The 20,976-nt window shown below is 44.3% G+C and overlaps 1 protein-coding gene across 4 annotated transcripts in view; it reads left to right on the forward strand.

Annotated features, from left to right (window-relative positions):
• Positions 1 to 20,976, forward strand: part of PHF2 (PHD finger protein 2) — an 84,124-nt gene that overhangs the window by 36,718 nt on the left and 26,430 nt on the right. For all 4 annotated transcript variants that reach the window (XM_061357773.1, XM_061357772.1, XM_061357771.1 and 1 more), the window contains exons 2-7: positions 5,955 to 6,040; positions 10,987 to 11,101; positions 13,821 to 13,981; positions 16,582 to 16,723; positions 19,409 to 19,595; positions 19,834 to 19,996. In XM_061357773.1, the coding sequence (XP_061213757.1) occupies positions 5,955 to 6,040; positions 10,987 to 11,101; positions 13,821 to 13,981; positions 16,582 to 16,723; positions 19,409 to 19,595; positions 19,834 to 19,996 (854 nt within the window). The remainder of the gene's footprint in view (positions 1 to 5,954; positions 6,041 to 10,986; positions 11,102 to 13,820; positions 13,982 to 16,581; positions 16,724 to 19,408; positions 19,596 to 19,833; positions 19,997 to 20,976) is intronic.

Here is a 20,976-nt window from a genome sequence, read left to right on the forward strand (position 1 = left end):
GCACCTGCAGTTTTTGTCAGATGATGGAACCTTCTGAAACTGGATGGGTTCTTACAAATGACACCTTGTTCTTAAAGAAGAGCTTTATTGTGCAATGCTCGATAAAATGGCACATGAAGAAAGTACAGCAGTTGTTAAGGGATAAGGATGAGCTGAGGTTAATTATGACCATTATTACCTGTAAATACACCGTTTCTGCACTGGGATGGCTGCCCCACCCAGGGCTTTGATGCTTTATCCAGCCCTGGGCAGCCCTGACAGACCCCAGTGAGCACCCTGGGGGATGGGCCCATGAGCACAACCCTGTGCTCTCCTGCTTTACAGAATCATAGAATAGTTAGGGTTGGAAAAGACCTTAAGATCATTTAGTTCCAACCCTCCTGCCACTGGCCGGGACAACTCGCACTAACCCATGTCACCCAAGACCTCGTCCAACCTGGCCTTGAACACTGCCAGGGATGGAGCATTCACAACCTCCCTGGGCAACCCATTCCAGTGCCTCACCACCCTAACAGGAAAGAATTTCCTCCTTATATCCAGTCTAAACTTCCCCTGTTTAAGTTTTAACCCATTACCCCTTGTCCTATCACTACAGTCCCTAATGAAGAGTCCATCCCCAGCATCCCTATAGGCCCCTTCAGATACTGGAAGGCTGCTCTGAGGTCTCCACGCAGCCTTCTCTTCTCCAGGCTGAACAGCCCCAACTTTCTCAGCCGATCTTCATACAGGAGGTGCTCCAGTCCCCTGATCATCCTCGTGGCCTCCTCTGGACTTGTTCCAACAGTTCCACGTCCTTTTTATGCTGAGGACACCAGAACTGCACACAATACTCCATGTCCCAGACCGGTTTGGGTTATAAGGGGTCTTAAAGCTTATGCAGTTCCAACTGGATGGAAGGGACACATTCCACTAGAGCATCTTGCTCCAAGCCCCTCTGTCCAACCTGGCCTTGAACACTGCCAGGGATGGGGCAGCCACAGCTTCTCTGGGCACACGGTTAAAAGCAGCACCTGCAGATAATTCACAGACAGAGACACCCACCCAAAATACTTCATTGGAGGACACCACTTTGTACTCACACACACCTCCGGGGAAGAAGACACCAGCACTCCTGCTGTGCCCTTGTGCGCACATGGGGAGCATGTTCAGCATCTCATTCACAGCCTGATGGGGTGTAAGTGCTGCACTGCTTGAATTGTGAGTCCTTGCAGCGGAGTGGGGTCTTGCTGGGCATCAGCACACTGGTTTGGGGTGTCTGTGGGCTGTTTGAAACGTATTCTTGAGCTGCTGGTGCAAACAAAACAAACAAATCCACTCTGGCTGTTGGTCACAAGGCTGCGCCCAGCTCTGCCTCCTGCCTCTGCTCCCTGCCTGTCCCTTTGCAAGCTCTGCCTCGCAGTTTCTTTGCTGAGTCTCTTACGTCCTTTTTTATCTCATTGGCAGATCTGAGTAATCACACAAAAGTGCTTCTGAAACTTTTCCCAGTTCTTCTCTGTCACTGGTAATGCATCCAGAGCTCGTATTGAGAGCTGGCTGTGGGGCTGGCTGCAGCCGGGGAGGCTGCTCCAAGGATGCCGTCTGGGATCCGCGCGGCCTGATGCCGAGCAGACCCGTTTGATCCTTGTAGGGGGTCAGATGCTTGCCTCGAGTAGTTTTTTTATGTTTGTGTTTCTGTCAGGCGAATGGGGCTGAAAAAAGGAACGAGAGGGACCAAAGTGGAGTGTTCTCATGAAAAAAACCCATCGATTCCAAACACAAAGCACCATTTGTGCTCAGATTTGGGGGTGAGGTTAAGGACAGCACTGCTCTGCTGCTACAGCTGACTTGGGTTTCTTCAGTTGGAGAAATGCTTTGATTCTGTTCTATTGTTAATTAACTACTCTGAGAAAAAGCACATTTGTAAATTAGGCAGGAGACGCCTTCAGGACTCCGCACAGGCTTCTGCCAGAGTTGGCAGTGTCCTGCTTCTCATGCTCTCTAATTCAGTTTGTCACATGTCTGGAGACCAACCCCGTGATAGGTCACTGCTGAGGAGCTGATGTTCCCCCTGCTCCCAAAATCTTGTCACAGAAAACCAATACAGCCAGCACGAAATCACAGAATCCCAGCCTGGTTTATGTTGGAAGGGACCTTAAAGCTCATCCAGTTCCAACCCCTGCCACAGGCAGGGACCCCTTCCACTGGAGCAGCTTGCTCCAAGCCCCTGTGTCCAACCTGGCCTTGAGCACTGCCAGGGATGGGGCAGCCACAGCTTCTCTGGGCACCCTGTGCCAGCGCCTCAGCACCCTCACAGGGAAGAGCTTCTGCCTAAGAGCTCAGCTCAGTCTCCCCTCTGGCAGGTTCAAGCCATTCCCCTTGGCCTGTCCCTACAGGCCCTTGTCCCAAGCCCCTCTCCCGGTTTCCTGCAGCCCCTTTAGGCACTGGAGCTGCTCTAAGGTCTCCCCTTCAGGAGCCTTCTCTTCTCCAGGCTGAACCAGGGGGGTTCTGGGCTCAAGTGCACACTGAAGCCGGGTCATGGGGAGCTTCTTGGCAATCAACACCCCCAAGTCCTTCTCCTCAGCTCTGTTCTCAGTCCAGTCGCCCCCAGCCTGTGTTTGTGCTTGGGATTGCACAAGGACCCCCATGGGTCAGACCCAGGGGCAGGATCCTGCACTTGGCCTTGTTGAACTCCATGAAGTTCACATGTTGCAACCTCTCCAGCCTGTCCATGTCCCTCTGGATCCCAAGGTGTTGACTGCACCACACAGCTTGGTGTCATCAGCAAACTTGCTGAGGGTGCTTGATCCCACTGGCCATGTCACCGACGAAGATGCTGAACAGCGCCTGTCCCAGCACTGATCCCTGAGGAACCTCGCTGAAAATCTTGTTCTTCTGGCACTAGTGTTCTCAAGGGGTTGTCTCTGTCAGTCTGTCCTTATGGAAATTCCAGTCTGTATGCCTGTATTCATGTGGAAGCCCACAGACTGTTCTGCCGGTGTAAATACCTGGTGATTCAAGCTCTGCTGGGGGCACAGACTGGAGCTGGTTCGTATTTTAGTCACAGGTCACCTGAGGTGTTTCAGTGGGATGATTGCTTGGACAGTTTGTACTTGCAGTTTCATATATTCATAGCAGCTTCTGCCTACAAGTAGCTGTAAATGGCCAAACCTCATCCAGAAGCCATGTGGCAGTTGGAAACGTTGACTGCATCTCTTAGAGGGCCACTTGAGTCTGAGGTCAGTTATTTTTACTTTTCCATTTTGTTCTGGTGAATGTTTGTTCCTGCTCTCAGACAATAGCTCCCACCGCACCGCAGCCTTCGCTCAGGCTTTTCAGCCCTCCTCCCATGGCAACCCATGCAGTGCCCAAGGGTCTCATCTCCTGTACTTTAGCTAAATATAGGCTTTTCAAGCCCTTGTATAGAGCCTAATCCATACCTTTACAAGCTGAATCCAGTGGCATAAGCAGCTGACGCAGCTTTATGGGCAGAGGAATCCTCTACGTTTTCTTACACTCAACTCTAATCTGCCAGGGTTTAAGTTTTCTGCTGCTTAATCTGGTGTTCTACTGCCTGCATGTGCTTGACTCTGAGGACTGGATTGTTGGGAAGATTTTTCCTGTCTGCAGACTTACTCGTCAGTTTTCCATGCTATCTGCCCAGGGGCACCCAATCGTTTTGTCTTCTTTCAAGTAAATGTTTCATAAAAGAAGCCACCAGCCTAATCTGCAGTTGCTTTTACACAGTTCCAGTGTAACGTCCTGTGTACCAGCTTGTTCACAGCCTGAGCTCACTGAAAAGGAGAATTCCCCTGGCTTTGGTTGCAGAGCTTCTCTCACCCTGTCCTAATTGGTTTGGAGGGAGCTGGGTCGCATACACACACTGGCAGCTGCAACAGGATGAAAATATCCACAAAGGTTTCTGGCAGAATCTCATTTGACAAAACATTTTCAATGGCTATAACAAAGATTTGTTTCCATATCCGAGCTTTTGGCTTTGTCTGGCTTGGTTGCAGACTCAGTATGGGTTTTGTTGATGGTGTTTTCTAAAAGCAAGTCAGTCTGTGTTTTGTAGCCATGATGTGTACAGTTACACTTCACTGTGTGCCTTGGATTCAGAAGTGGTTTCAAACCCACCTCTGTAAACAGGGGGTCACGGTTTATTTTAACAGCTACTCCTCCTGTTCCAAACATGCACGTGTTTGTGTGTGTGCTCACGTACAGGCATCCAGATTGCTGTGAGCTCCATGGAGCTGGAAGCAGATTCATGGCAGGGGTGATTTACAAGGCTTAAAGAAGCATGGAGGAGATGGTGTGCACCTTCGTGCCTGCCAGCAGCCGGGAGGTGAGGGCCTTCCTGCAACTAGACCATCATATTTAGTAATTGCTGGTGTATCTGACCTCCGTGAATTTCTCCCGTTATTTATCTCATTAGTAATCTTGGATACTTTGGTATTGTCCTAAGGAGCTTGAACACAGTGAGAAGGGTTTGAGAGATTCTGTCAGATGTTGGCAGAGCTGACCGACCCTGTTGCCAGTGGGAGAGGGGCAGAATTCCTCTCTGCTTCCTATGGGTCAGAACCAGCAGGTAACAACTCTGAATTCATCTTCCCACACCAATTCCCACCTTGTGCTGCCAGCAGGATGCAAGGAGACTGAACTGTACCGTATGCATAGAGGTGGCATTGCCATGCCCAGTGCCCAAACCCCTTCTCTGGCAGAAGAGATGGAGTGGTGTTTTCTGCCACCTGAGGAGCACTGAGAGGCATTTCAGGTGGTGGAGAAACTCCAGGAGAGCTCTTATTGCAGTGAGATCTGCCCTTGTTGGTGTAGCTGGTTAAGGCGAGGCTGACTTTATTGCCTCTCATGGATCTTCTCGCCAGGTTGAGCTCTCATGGAGCTACGGCACCAGGGCTGTATCTCACAGCACCCAGCTGAAACTGTTCCTCTGTGCTGTACATGTGCCTTGCAGCCTGGGCTACGTCAGACCAAGCAAGTAGGAGCAGAATCTTCCCTGTAAGGGTGCTGAGGCACTGGCACAGGGTGCCCAGAGAAGCTGTGGCTGCCCCATCCCTGGCAGTGTTCAAGGCCAGGTTGGACACAGGGGCTTGGAGCAAGCTGCTCCAGTGGAAGGGGTCCCTGCCTGTGGCAGGGGTTGGAGCTGGAGGAGCTTTAAGGTCCCTTCCAATCCAAACCAGTCTGGGATTCTGTAATTCCATTGGAAGGAGCAGTGCTGTGCTGGAGTTTATTTGGCCGGCTGTTTGGTGCATTGGCTGCACAGCAACTTCTTATCTTGGGTCTTCCGTTCCTTTGCAGTTTGGTTTTGTTTTCCCCAGTGCTGTGTTCTGGAAGTATTCATCAGCATGCCTGCGGGCTGCTCTGTATTTGTTGCATATCCTGTGCCATCCAAAGTCATCTCAGTGGGTGTTCCAAGCAGCTGCCATGGTACAACCCATGTTCTTAGCAGCCAGAAGTGCTACAAGCTATGTGTCTTCTCCTCCTCATCTTCATGCATTGTAATGGATATGGAACCCATGGAAGTCTTGCGTATGGTATACCTTGCCAGGAGGCTCTGATACCTAGCATCTGTCTGTACATGCTTGTGGAAGATGTTTTCTGAATCAGGCTTCCATGGGATGGTGCTTGGAGAACTTTGTGTAGATACAAAACGGTCTCCCTGTGTAAAAAGATTCTTTAGGACTCTCTGCCGCATTTTAATGGAGGTCCACAGTGAGCTGGAAGTGAGCTTCTGACTGACAGTATTTTAGCATCACAGCACGAATGTTGGATGTGAAAATTCCAGTCTGACTATACTAATGTGAAAAGCACCTAAGCTTTTCTTTGAGATAGCTGTGAGCAGTCAGCATAGCTGCCTAGTAGGTGCTTTTTGGGGTTTGGGTTTATTCACTGTTAGTTTTGTGCTTGCATGTTTGGAGGTGGACTCAAGTTAATGTAATATTTGCCTTTATGTATTCCAGCTGTGTGGGTGTTGAAGAAGAAGAGGCACCAGATATCGACATCTATCATTGTCCAAATTGTGAGAAAACCCACGGGAAATCTACCTGTAAGTACAGCGGCCCAGCACAGTTCAGCTTCTCTGTGTTTAAACAACATAGGCTTTTTTTTCCCCATTCCAGAAAGACACACCTAAATATCACGTATCATAAATAATGGAATTCAAACTGTGAGGTGAAAAAAGATGTTAAGGGGAGAAAACCGTGGGCTGGATTGTGGAGCTTTAGATGCAGCTCCCTGCCTGGCTTCAGGCAGCGTGCGTGAGCTGATGCAAGGCACCTTCCTGGGAGAGTCTTGGTCCCTAGTCTCAGCAGTGAAAATGCTCATAGAATCCCAGCCTGGTTTGGGTTGGAAGGGACCTCAAAGCTCCTCCAGTCCCACCCCTTGCCACGGGGAGGGACCCCTTCCACTGGAGCAGCTTGCTCCAAGCCCCTGTGTCCAACCTGGCCTTGAGCACTGCCAGGGATGGGGCAGCCACAGCTTCTCTGGGCACCCTGTGCCAGCGCCTCAGCACCCTCACAGGGGAGAACTTCTTCCTAATGTTTCCTCTGAATCTAATGATGCTTCCTTCCTCACAGGAGTGAAGAATTGTGAAGGCACTTAGTACTGTGGACTAGAAAAATTGTAGAGGGACATCTCATTGTAATACAGTGAGCTTTGGAAACTACATGGTGTTTTTGTCTTTGGATGAGAAGAGTAAGAAACAGTGTGTTATGCTTGGCCTGGATATAAAACTGTAGTGATTTCAGTGGCAGTCAAAATTGTGGGATGCACTGAGGGTGCCAATTCTTGCAGTTCTTTCTCAGGAAAAAGTTCTCCTGAGTAAAAGTGACAGTTGAACTCATTGGAAGTTTTGTCTGGGAATGAACTGCAGGATGTTTGCTTTAGTCAGATTAATTCACAAATTCTTTCTATTATACAGTGGAGGGGGGGGAACAATCCCTGTAAAGGATGAAATGTTTTACTTGAAAGCCATTTCTTGAAAATAAGCACCAATGATGCAGAGGTTCTTGCTGCTTTGCAACCTGACGGCAACACAGAGGGGAGCAGCACTGTGCTCATCTCCCAGGAGCCAAACGAATCATGTTTCTCCTTTGATAGTGTGAACTAAGGGATGGCTGCAGACTGGCTTCTGCTGTGTTTAAATTCTGTCATTTGAAAACCAAGCAAGTATTTGTGCACTGCCTTAGAAGTTGCGGTGTGAAAGATTTCTGGGGGGAAAGGGAAGGAGTCAGAAATGTTCATTTTGGGGGGCAAAAATGGGAATCATTTTTCCACTAAGGCTTTCTCAAAATCAAGTGTGAACTGGGAACCTGAATGACCTGCAGCAGTTCCTGCCTCCCAGATGGTGTGGGACCCAAGCAGGGCAGCCACAGATTGGGCAAGCTGCAAAAAGCCTTGGGAGGCTTAACAAAATCAATATGGCCCTGATTTAAAAGGCAGTTTTTCTAATGCTTTGTTGGAAGATTTCTATCAAACACTGGAAATTGGTAAAAAAAATAACCACATCATCTTCAAGTGACCTATTTGGAATTAGAATGGGTTGTGTTGATAAGGGGGGTATGACTGCAGATACTCACAGGCTGTAACTGACCCGGTGCAGAAGCAGCAGCGCAAGATTTCCAGCCCTGTGTTTTGTGTAACATTGAGATGTGTGTGATGCTTTGATTTCTTTCACTTTGGTTTGAAATAGGAATGATGCAAAGCACCTCCTTTTCAATGTGAAGGGGAAAAAAAAGCTCAGAAGCAGCAAAAGTTTATACTCAGGAATTAAATATCAGTTCTATAAAAGCTGTGTTACCATATCTTAGAATTCAAGAAATGGATGTTTCAGTAATAAGATCACAAGTTTACTGTACCAGTTAAGATGAGGAGAGTTGAATCAACAACTGTTTTCTTGATACTTTAAGAAGGTTTTTCACAATCCAGTTCTCTTTATCCATAATTGTAGAGTTATGGATCCTGTTGACAAATGAGGCTGTTATCCTGCAGCCCCTCCTTGCGGAGTGCAGTAGGCCAGGGAAGTTGACTGATTCAATGAAGGCAGGAACAGCTTGGCTTAATGCATTTCATCACCAGGCATTTGTATGCAGGGCATCTTGCTCCCCACCACTGGGGCTCCTGTGAGATGATCACTTTCGTTTGCTTCGTAACTGGTACAATATATACTTAAACCAGTTATCTAGCACAATAGTTTTGTAATAAATGAGTAAGAGTTGTTCCAGAGCCAGTAGTTCGCTGGTAGGTTTTAATGGTTGCAAGATTAGCAAAAGGAAACACAGACACCAATTGTCTGTTATGCAACTCGCCTGGATTTAAAAATACACATGTATTTCTGGAGCACGCATTCCGCAATATATGTTTTCCAGATGTCAAATTTAAAAATCATTTTCCTCCTCTTACATTTTTCCACTTCACCAATGTGGCTCAGTGGCTACTATTGCAGAAGATTACTTCCTGTCATATGACTTTTGAAGCCATTTTGGTTTAATGAAATTTGTAGGGACTCCTCTTTGGGAAAAAAAAATTGTACACATTCATGTGAAATTTTCTGACATCATTGAAATAAAATGTGTTTTGTTGAGGCAGACTTGGCTCATTTCTGCAACATGATCTGAAGTGGTTTTAGTTGGATTTCTGTCTCGTTTGCAGCAGTGAAAATCAGGAGGCGTTCTGTGGAAGCAGTGAAGTTACATAGATGCAAACAGACCAAAGTCAGGCTGTAACCGTTTATAAGTAGTTACAACCTCTAATATATACCAATAGAGAACTAAGAGGGTGCTTCTAGGTATCCCTTCTTCATAAATATATTTGGAATAATGATTCCAAAAAGTAAGTATACTTTTGAAGTGTAGAATTAGTCATTTTGAGATACAGTTTTCATAAGCATACGCTCCCTCTTCTCTCTGTCGGGTTTTCTGGAGGAAACCCGTTTTTTGGACCAGGACTTTACAAAGGTCAAATTTGGATCAGAAAGTTCTTCAGAGAAAGAAATCTGTAATCAGTTAAGAAAAAGTGGCCTTTGTGGCCAAAGCTTGTATTGGTTGCACGTGTTAGTGGGCCTTCAGTCAGTCCTGTGGTGTTCATGGTAATGATGAAACATAAAGAGATTGGCTGAAAATAGGCCAAATATTGACTGTTTGATGTAGCATGATGCACTACAGCTTGCTGCCATTCGGGAGATAGCACCTCCTGGGGAGCCTTTGGGTGTCAGAGGCATCGTTGTTGCTGCTGCATCAGAGGGGAATGCAAAAGGTGGATGTGAGAAGTAGATGTGAGGTGGATGGGAGAGGTGGATGGGAGAGGTGGAAGCCTGCTGGTGCTCTGTGCTGAGAAATAGCTCTCTGGTGCTTTCTGAAGAGTTGCAGTGAATTTCTCCATTCAGCACCAAATTGCCACTTTGATTTCTCGACACTTGGTGCTACCTGAAGTGCAACAAAAGAACGCGCTAATATGATAAGCTCTTTAATTTTCAGTGTGGCAAGTGACACCTGTTTCACTGTGACTTGTGCTAAGAGTCCCAGTGTTGGCTTGGATCTGCTGCGGGGGGGGGGAGGAGGCAGCCGTTGGAAAGGGAAGGAGAGGAGGAAGGTTTGGCATTCATGTAGGGCTTGTTTCCTTTGTTACCAGGAGCACTGAATTAATACCCTAAGCCTGAGAGTCATTAAGATAAAGAACTAGCAGCTTTAATGAATATATCCAGCTAGGCTGGAGAGCTGCATGGAACTAATAAAACCAACATGCTTTGTGCAAAACCTGGGATGGATTCATGGGGAGATAACTTGAGTTATTCCAGGGCTGTGGTTGGGAAAACAAAGTTAGCTTTTCCCGAACCTCATTTCTTATAGCTGTGGCCTCCAGATTCCTTTCTTAATGAAAAAGCATGTGGATCCATCTGAGCATGACTGCAAAGAGTGAGGAGTGTGCTGTCCATGCGTGGTTACTGAGGAGTCCAGTTTCTTTCCTGGCTGTTTTGAACAGTGAGAAAAGTGTAAGGAATCTTGATTTTGGGGGTAAAATACTGAATTACGTGATGTAAAACAAGGATGAAAAATAAAAGTAAGATATGATATATGAAAATTCTACTAACAGAGTTTTGAAATGATACAAATACACACTTTGGACAAAACCCAATATACTACCAAAATGAGCGTGTCTGGACAGACTGTGGAAGGAGGAATAGCTGAGGGAGAAAGTGCTGACTAAAAGGAAAAGCTGGACCAGTTTTTCTTGCTCTATGTTATCTGGTTGTCAAGGAGGCAAAGCAGAACTACACTGACATTTGACTTACTTATTTGTGCTTATCCCAGCTGACCCTTTGTCCATGAGAACTTGCCTGTATGTCTGTAACCCACTGGCAGCGCAGTCGAGAGGCCTTCTGCTGTCATCACCTCAAGGCCTAAGCCTGGCTTGCCTTGAAAACCTAGGAATAAGAGGAGCTCTAAAAATTGCATTTGTGGTGCCCTTGCATCTTTTTTTTCCTTTTCATTTCTTTTTCCTTTATGTGCACGCCTATGTGCAGGGCGTAAGGCAAAGCCCTTCAGAATTGATGTCAAATCTGCCACTGCTGCACAGGCCTTTAGACTAAGGTAATTCAGGACAGATATGTTCATAAAGATCTATACTGCATATTGAGAAGGCAGAAAAGTGGCTTTCTAAGAGTTTCATGATAAGGATTAAGTGCATAGTCTGGCAAGTACAGAATGTCCAGAGCCTGTGTTTGCATAAAGCCTGTGGTAGCTGTGCAGCTCAGTAATTACCCGTCTGGTTGCCCTTATGTTACAAAACGAACACTGTTCAGTCTGTAATAGATCTCCAGGCTACAGTATAATTGTCTAATGGTGAATTGAGAGCAATATTAAAATTTGCACTGCAGCATAGTGGGGGTTCCCTCTTCTCTGCTTGCATAAGAAATGAAGACTTGTCCTTCCTTCGAATGTCTTAATAATTATCTTCTTCTGAACATACAGCACTGTCCAATTAATTCTTTTTCAGTGAAAAAGAAAAGAAATTGGCATAAACATGATACTGGACAGACGACAGAGGTTAAACCTGTGCAGAATGGGAGCCAAGTCTTCATAAAAGAGCTTCGAAGTCGTACTTTTCCAAGGTAGGTTGTTCAGCCTGTTTCCTTTGAAGCTGCTGCTGCTCCTTGCCGAAAGCATTGCACAGTACAGAACAAAGAAGTTTAAATGAACACTGTTTTATTACAGATGTCGCAGGCTCTTCCCTTTTTTATATCTGTGCAGCCATATTCAAATCTGCTCTTGGTTGAGCCCCCGTTCCTGTGGATTTCCATAGAAGCTCGTACTTGTGAAGACAAGGACAAGAACATGTTTGGCCCCTACAACATTCGCTTGCATAAGAAATTAGCCAATTTATTGCATAGAATTATCCAGTTCTCAAAAATACTAATGGTTGTGCTGAAGTGTGTCTCCATCTTGAAAAGAAGAACAATGACATCCTCAGTTGCTGCAGTGACAAAGGCTCTCTTATTTGGGGTAATGAATAGTGCTAATTGTTAGGTGACATGTTCCACACTTTATTAGGCTGCTTCACAGCCATTTGTAAGAGTGATGATTTTCTTCTGGTTCTTTAATGTAGGCCTTAGCCAAATAAATCTTGAATTATTAATGACTAATTATTTTAGAAGAATCCTTAGAGACTGGTAAAGTGTGCTTGGTAACCACAAAACTTCTTTCTTCTTTCCTTTTTCCTTTCTTTTCCTTTTTCCTTTCCTCTTTCCCCTTTCCTTTCCCTTTTTCCTTTCCCCTTTTCCTTTTTTCCTTTTCCTTTTCCTTCCCATTTCCATTTCCATTTTCTTTTTTTCCTGTCCTTTCTGCCCCTTTCCTTTTCTTTGACCTGGGGTAGCCTCTGAGATTGCCCTCACCTCTTCAGTATCTTTTGAGTCACTCCCAGACTGTAAAGCACCAATGTGGATCCCATTTCTGTTTCTTTCTCACGAAAACATGCACATAAGAAAACTCTGCTGCCAAATTCAAGTTTCTGAGACAGAAGGCTCCATAGCCAAAACAAGCAGCTTCAAGATTCAGCCTCTGACATCTTTAGTTGTGCCATAAGTAAGACAAAGTCTTCTTGAGAAATTTTCTCTTCTGAAGAAAAGGAATGAAATCTGCAGGTGTTCACAGAGCAAATCCCATCACTCATCACTCAGAATGCAATGAGCAGAAAAAGGGGGTCTCAGTTTGGAGACAGAAACATCATTGCTGATTCCCAGCACATGACAGTAAATTTCAACCCACGGTTAGTCCCTGGGTGAGGCTTGGATCAAAAGGAAAGTGGAGAGAGTAAAAAGACAGAAAATATTACTCATTTAATTCCACTCCTGAATGTTTTAATACTGAGATAGCATCGGTGTAGTAACAGTAGTAGTAATAACAGTTAAATAGATGGTTCACATGCTGCAGTGTCAGCACCAAACTCTCAATTTTAGCACAATTATTACTAGATGCTGTGGTACTGATCTTTCTTTACCACTGTGTGTTAGATCCTGTGGCACATCAGACTTAAACAAGCACAAAATATATATATGGACACTGTAAAGTAAGTGCAGAGATTTAGTGGTAAATCATGTTATGCTTCTGCCTCCTTAAAACCTCCAGCCTATGCGCGTTGCTGGTGTGTGGTACCAGTGCTCACACAAATGAGGTACACTCCTTTTAATGCATTATTAATGAGTTTTGCCTCCTCATCAGCCATTGCCTATTCACTGTAGCTGGGGTGAGCCAGAAATAAGTTGGTTTTCTATAGCTTATCCCTGTTTGTACCTGGCCACCCTGTCCTCCAGGCCAAACCCCACTGGGACAGCTTGAGCAGGCTGTGGGTGAGGGGTTCCCCCTGTGTGGTGGGGTTAAAGGAGGAGCCCCCATAGCTAAAGGGCATCAAGGGCTTCACTACAGGTTGGGCTTCACAGAGTGGTGATGGTGGAGAGGCCTGAGCTTGCTGGCCACCATAGTGGCTCTCTCAGCCTCATTCCCTTTCCCACTGGATTTTGGTGCTATATGAAGATGTGGGCTGTAGTTCAGAGCTGCTGCAGGAGATGGCAGTCATGTATTAGCCTTACCTGCCCAAGAGGTAGTGCTTTTTGGGGTGGACACTCACAGCTTTGCTGTTCCCACCACACATAGCCACACCTAGCCATAGCCATGGCCTGCCACGTGGTTTTTGGAGCCCAGCCGTCAAACAGCACATGGGCCGGGTGTCTTTGGGACTGCTGGTCCTTCACAGACAGCCACTTTCCACTCTGAATTCAAAGAGTTTTACTCTTGAAAAGATCTAGAAATCAGACTTGCATTTCCCTTGCAAGCTGTTGGTGTGAACAGCTTGTGTTCTGATGGAGTGGCGCGTTCCTTTATCCCTTTGAAGCCCTCTCAGCTACTTGAAAATGATCTGCAGAGTATTTCCTGAGCAATTGATTTGACTACTTAAAAATTATTTGCAAAGTATTTCTTGGGCAATTTATTTGAGATCCTGTAACGTTTTTGATTTTGCCTTCTTTAGAGCAGAGCATTGAACACAAATTTCTTTAAGATTCATCACAGGTAACTTGACAGTTGATAGTTGAGGAAAATGGTCTTCCACCATAAGCTGTTATTTTAGGAGTTTCCAGCAGTTGGTACATGAGGCTTGAGCAAATCAGTTCAGGATGATTTTAGTGTGCCCTGTGTGCTTCGCAGTGAATGGCTTTGGGGCTTTTGTCTTATGCACTTTATTTGCACCTGCTCGCTTACTCGTAACCCTTTCTTTCAGTGAGGAAATGCAGAATATGCCAAACCCCTCATCCCTGGAATCTGTCTTTACTTTTTCAGTGCTGAAGATATAGTGGTGAAAGTGCCAGGCAGCCAGCTAACAACAGAGTATTTGGAAGAAAATGGTTTTGCAGAGCCCATCCTCGTCCCAAAGAAGGATGGCCTGGGTTTATCTGTACCTGCTCCCACCTTCTACGTCAGTGATGTTGAAAACTATGTCGGTGGGTATCTGGTGGCATTGTGCTGTTTGGAGCTCAGCTGCTTTTATAAATACATATATTTGTATAAAAAATCGTAAAATATACTTTAAAATATTGTCTATGTCTTGATATGTGCTGATGTCAACATTTGTTATGTGGTGGTAGCTTGTAATTATCAATTGACTGTGTGACTTGTCCCTGCCCATGGCAGGGGGGATGGAACTAGGTGATCTTAAGATCCTTTCCAACCCTAACTATTCTAACATTCTATGCTTCTATGATTCATTCTTGTTTCTTGTATCAACTTGGCAGTGAGCACAAGCAGGACTGCACTGTACATAGCACTGCAGTAATAGTAGTAACAGTCATAGTAGTATCAAGAAATAGTTTCTTCAGGCCAGGTCTTAATTGATTACTGCCACCTCACTTTGTATGGAAGGAATTAGTAGACTGAGGCTCCCACTCTGCAAAGTCAGGGCAATTTTTAACACTGGTATCAGAGCCATTTTCATTGCTGATGGTCACTTGGATTCGATTTGCCATTCTCCTGTCTCCACCCTGAGTAGGGTATTGTAGTGCATCTTCTCACAAGTCATCACATCATCCCACCTCAGAAGACATCCCTTGGCCAAGAGCCATGGAAGTGCTCTTCACTTCTCTTTGTCTCCACATCCTGCTTCCTTTAGCATGTGTGATCTTGTCTCTTGTCCTTTCTCCTCTATGTCACTTCCTGTCTGATTCCGTCTCCTTCCAGTCTTCTGGCAAGGCATCATCCGTATGGAGCCATGACTCCAGCTCCAGTGTATCTGTTTGTATTTCACGGTCCCAGCCCTTTATCTCTGCTAACCACCCCATCCTCCTGCCACTGACCTGTTCCCCAAGCTGGAGGGTGCTCACCAGGCAGCCACTGCTGCTCTTGATTTTATCTAACAGTCATGTTCAGTGAGATAACTACGAATAAAGGAGAATTCAAGACCCCTGATTTTATTGCTATCTCTATCCCATTACTTCTACAAGAAACATATTTTCTTTGCCCATCTGGTACACTTAGCAGTTTTTCTTTTAAGACCTAGGTGCTCCTTATGCATCTGCTGGCTTTCTTTTAGCCTCTAGCTGAAATAATCCACCCTACCAATAGAACTGTTAGTTCAAAGCTGAAGGGAAGCACACAGCTTGTTTAATCTGAAGCTGGCACCAGATTTAAAAGTGAATGGCACAAATATGCACTGGTCCAACCTCCATGGGGTTAGTTTGCTTGAATGGGATTTCCCAGGCAGGGATTTATCTCACTGGTTTGTAGTTTATTGCATTGGACCTAGAATGTCTTTTGGAAACAACCTAAAGTAAGTAGCAGAGGACAAAACACCACAAAGGAGGCTGCCAAGTGCATTATTACTGTTCTGGTGTTCATGAAAAACAAATGGAATTCTTTCCCTCTCCTAATGTGAAAAAAGCTATGAATGAAACACTGGGAGAAGAAAAATACAGCCAATTAAAACTGAAGGGAAGAAAGACTGGAGAGATGCTTTTCATGCAAAAAGGATAAGAGAGTGTGCTTAGAAACGGGCTCTCTTTATAAAGCTCTGACTTTCTCCATGTGTTCTCTGGTTTGCCCAATGTACAATTCCATTAATCGATGACGACTGTTAGCATTAACACTGGGGATTTGTATCCAGCAAGGTCTGTCAGAGAAAATGTATAGGTACTAGGAGATTCTCTGTACTCTAAGACAGAGAGGATGGATTTTTGATAGGTGTAATTTGGGATAAAATAACAGTAAGTCAATTTTTTTGTGACACATACCAGGATAAAAAATGGGAATTTTCCTGCAAAACTTCTTCTCAATTATAGATTTATAAGTAAACGTTTAAAATAGATCTAAAAAGTTTATAATATAAGTTTAAAAAAGCATTAGAGAACTTGCCATTTTGGGAAATCACCTTGACAAGATGTCCTGTGCAGTGTTACACACTATCTACAATCACAAGACTTTCACAGCATGGTGGGTGGGGTTTACTCTGTGGAGATACAGGTATTTGCACATAATATTCACCGAGCAAATAAAATCCACAATGAAATGAACAGATTCAAAATAACATTAATCTTTTAAAGATAAAAACTGCAGAAATAATTATGTCAGGGGCACGAATACAAAAGCATCATTTTATACATGCATGTTTTATGTTTATACACATCTTTTAGAGATGCATCCTAGAATCCCAGCCTGGTTTGGGTTGAAGGGACCTTAAAGCTCATCAAGTTCCAACCCCTGCCACGGGCAGGGACCCATTCCACTGGAGCAGCTTGCTCCAAGCCCCTGTGTCCAACCTGGCCTTGAGCACTGCCAGGGATGGGGCAGCCACAGCTTCTCTGGGCACCCTGTGCCAGCGCCTCAGCACCCTCACAGGGAAGAGCTTCTGCCTAAGAGCTCAGCTCAGTCTCCCCTCTGGCAACTTGTATACATATATAATGTGTGTATACGTATATACAGGTAAGATACAAAGAAGAGCAGAAAATCAAAAGATTGAGATGTTTCTTGAGATGTTAACTCACCCCCAGGCACACAAAATGGGGCAAGTCAGGCTACCCTTCAATCTCTTTTTCACTGAATTCATTTGTAGGACCAGAGAGGAGTGTTGATGTCACTGATGTCACCAAGCAGAAGGACTGCAAGATGAAGCTCAAGGAATTTGTGGATTATTACTACAGCACAAACAGGAAAAGGGTCCTCAATGTGACCAACCTGGAGTTCTCGGACACGAGGTAAGAGCCCAGCCTGCTGCACTATGTAGGGTCTGGGCAGGTGATTGGGTTCAGCTGGGAGAGGCTGAGCAGCCTCTGCTGTCTCTGTGGTTTCTTCTTTAGGAAGTACTGTTTAACCTTGGGACAGTGGCTTCTTGTCACTCTGGCTCTCCACTGCATGATCCATCTGCAGCCAGTTCAGGCAAGGCACAGCAGAACAGAACATTCTGTTACTTTTCAGTTTTATTTTAACTCGATTAGTATAGGTATAGTTATTTCAGTGCAGCTGTATACTAGAACATAACTTGATGCTCCAGGAGTGAATTCTCTGCCTTGCCCTGGTAGTGAATGACAACAGTCTGTTTCTCATGTAATATTAGGGACTTACATGCAACTTGATAGTTACTGGTAAGACCAAAGAAAGGAGGTCAGAGATGACCACAGAAATATGATTACAGAATCTCAGACTGGTCTGGGTTAGAAGGGGCCTTAAAGCTCCTCCAGCTCCAACCCCTGTCACGGGCAGGGACACCTTCCACTAGAGCAGCTTGCTCCAAGCCCCTGTGTCCAACCTGGCCTTGAGCACTGCCAGGGATGGGGCAGCCACAGCTTCTCTGGGCAGCCAACAAATTCTTTGGGCAACCAAACTCCTCAGAGCCTTCTTTTTTAAAATGCACTGGACAGCAGTGAGCATCCTACTTGTACAGCACTGGATTGAGTACATCAGAGGTTGTTTACTGAAACCTGTGCTTTAAAGTAGCGGAGTGAGTAAGTAGGTGAGGTGTGGCTTTAGGTATAGTGTAACATGTCACTGAAATCATTACAGTTCAGTAATCCTATACCGTGTGTTACAGTTTTAGTTTCAGTGCTTTTGCAAGCTAGCCTGCAACCTGTATGGCAGGTTACAACTGCAGTGATGCTGAGATCTCAGTGGGCAGTTAGGGGGTGATGGTACAGATCAGCGCTGAACTTGAGGTCAAGGTGCTTTACTGGTGCAGTGAGCCAGAGGTAGTGGTGCTGGAGATGAGACTGTCACCAGTCCTTAATGACAGGAAGCCCGTTATTCTCCTCATGCTTTATATTATAATTAGGTGATGTAAATGCCTAAGAGTTGAAGTTACTGCTTTGTGCTTTACAGAGCAGTGTATTCACTGTATTTACAGAATTCACAGTATTTACAGAATTCACAGTATTTACACTGCATTCATCACCTGAGCTGTGCTTTTATTCCAGAAGTAGGGAGATGCATCTGTGACGTGCTGAAGTTTGTGCAGCTGTGCAGATAATTTTTATAGTGCTTGCATTCCTTCTGGGGAGCTGGTGCTTCTGGAAAGGCAGTGTGAGAGAAGGAAGAGATTCCTTTATGTAAAATGCTACACAGAAGATGATGAGAGTCAATATAAAAATAAAGAGTGGTTGTTGTGGGGAGAATTCCATTTTAGTGAGAAGACTTTAAGTGGTCTTAAAAAGAAAGCTGATGAATAATTACTAGATCATGTTTTGAAAGCCATTACCTTTAACCCTGTAGTTAGTGTTTTAGGAGCTCACACCCATTTCTGCAGAAAGCATCTCCAGTAATTACAGGCTTCAAGGATTACCAAGATCTTCAGTTGAGATTTTTTTAGCCATTATCCCAGAATAACGGGAGGTCTTTTGTTCTGCAGGCCTGGTGGAGCTGTCACTCAGCTCCTGCTGATTTAGACATTAATGAGCAAATATTTTATTTCTTAACATAGGCACTGACACTTTAATTGAATGCACTGCTCCATCTTTCCCTGCCATTTGAAATGGAGCTATTGTTATCGGTGGTTGACAGTGAGCATAACTGACACATGGGAGCATTTAATTTTAGTTTGAAGTGCAGATACTCTTCCTGACATGGTATTTTAGAGCGTCCAACAGTGAACCTCCACCCCCTGCAAATATTAGTCCAAGATTTTGGGCTATTTAAACATAAAATTTAGCACATTCTGGGATTAAACACTTTCAATACCAGTCTATTATGCCACTACAATGTCTTAACGGTGATTTATAGTATATATTACATATTAAATATAAACATAAATTATATGTTTCTATTTTATAAATTATATACATAATTTCATGAAATATTAATATATGCTCAATGTAAATAAGTATGTTCACATGTATAAATTAGATAAGAAGATATTACATATGCTGTATTTTAAATGTATTCACATTATCAACCCAGATTAGACTTTTTCTTTCTTCTGAGTTTTTAATGTAATTTAATCAGTCTAACAAAAAAGATCACTGTCATTTCCAGCATCAGATTGAGACTTATTTAGTCCTTAAGTACCAATGTTATTGTTATTAACTGCAAACTTTCTAAGGTTTATGTAGGGGTACACACATTTCACTGCCCCATCTCATGGTGAAGTGACCATGATCACAGATCTGTTGGTAACTGAGCCTACACAGCAAGAGGCAGGGACTGGGAAAACACAAACAGTATAGACTTGATTAGAAATGCTGGACCTGAAGAAAGTCAAAGGATGATTGCTAAGTTATCAGATTTTAAAAGCCTTAAATCTCTGTCTGTAAAAAGAGATTTGAGAGCTTTTCTAAAGGCAGAGCAGTCCCACTGACACACAGGGATTTCTGTGCCAGCATTAGAGTCACAGTCTGCTTTTTGTTCTATCAGGGTCCTTGTACTCACATTCATTTTCAATTCTCTCTGTAAAGGATGTCCAGTTTTGTAGAGCCTCCAGATATAGTTAAGAAGTTGTCCTGGGTGGAAAACTATTGGCCTGATGATGCTCTTCTGGCTAAACCAAAAGTCACCAAGTACTGCCTGATCTGTGTGAAGGACAGCTACACAGATTTCCATATAGACTCGGGAGGAGCTTCTGCCTGGTACCATGTCCTGAAGGTGAGGGCCATGTTTCTCCAGTGTATCTAGTAACAAACTAAACTTCATATGCAAAGGCCATCCTAAAATTCTCTCCAGACTTCAGGTCTGAGGCTTTCTAATCCTCATTCCTGCTGTATCCATAAGTAATATGCAGAGAGGTATATGTATTTAGATTAATACTTGTGTGTCTGCTTATATCTCTGCCAGCATTGTTTGGTTTGGATGCTTGTTGCTAATTTTATGTTTTCTAATTCAGGGGGAAAAGATATTTTATCTCATCAAACCAGCCTCTGCAAATATTTCTCTTTATGAACGCTGGCAATCGGCAGCAAACCACAGTGAGATGTTTTTTGCAGACCAAGTAGACAAATGCTACAAATGCACAGTTAAACAAGGACAGACACTCTTCATTCCATCAGGTGAGCAGGCTGTGGCAGGTGAGGTTTCTGCTCATTTTAAAGCTGCTGAAATAATGTGTCCATAGTGCTAGAGGGATGTGATTTGGTGATTTTCTCTGACAAAGCGTGAATTCAGATTCTCAGTAGAAGTATAATTTCATATGCTTGTAAAAAAACAGCCAAAACAACAAAACCCCAGAACTTTTACTCTTTTCTATGAATATTTTGGCAGCCTTTAAAAAAATACAGCTAGTAAGTAGTGTTCTACTCTTTATGTAGCTGGCCTGCAGTAACTCATGAGTTCTCCCTCTGTATCCAACTATGACATTGGTTCTTTTTGCCATCTAACAGAGGATTCACGTAGAATTACTCTCTGATCACAATTCCCCACAAAATCCTTTTCATGATCATTGGTTTCTCATGACACAAAGGAACTATAGGTGCCTGCAGAAATGTGAGTGTGCATTTGTGGTTTCACCTGAGAGTGAAAACCAGGGCCTCACAGATTTTTATGAATTACTTGGTAGACTCAGGCTTTCATTGCAGGTTACAGGTGGCAGATTTTGTTCTTCTTTGTTCCTGGAAGGATCTTTATAAGCATACAGAGTTGATCAGAAGATAGTGTAGAGTTGATACTCCTGCCCCTGTTCCTCACCTTCCTACCACCATGGACCATGAACACCATTGCTGTTTCCAGCAGTCCGTTACCTGTTGAAACTATGATCTGTTTGGAACAGGGATTTTCTTTCCCTCCATTTACCTTTAAATGATGCACTGCCCACTCAATCCATAACCTGAGCGAGGCTTCCAGGCAGCATGAGTAAGTAAGAGCACTAGTACTTGTGATTTGGAGGCAGCATCAACTAGTGCCATATGTCTATGTGTGAGCATATTCTTTTTACACACTGGAATTCTACTTTGACTGTAAAAACTGAAAAGCAGGTATTTTTCTCGTGACCATATGTGGAGCAGATGGTGGAATAAACACCAAGCAATTTATA

This window comes from Neopsephotus bourkii, unplaced genomic scaffold (genome assembly GCF_033783945.1).
Source record: "Neopsephotus bourkii isolate Nb327-2 ecotype Australia unplaced genomic scaffold, CSIRO-AGI_Nbou_v1 NB_923, whole genome shotgun sequence".
In the NCBI taxonomy this organism is placed as follows: Eukaryota; Metazoa; Chordata; class Aves; order Psittaciformes; family Psittacidae; genus Neopsephotus; species Neopsephotus bourkii.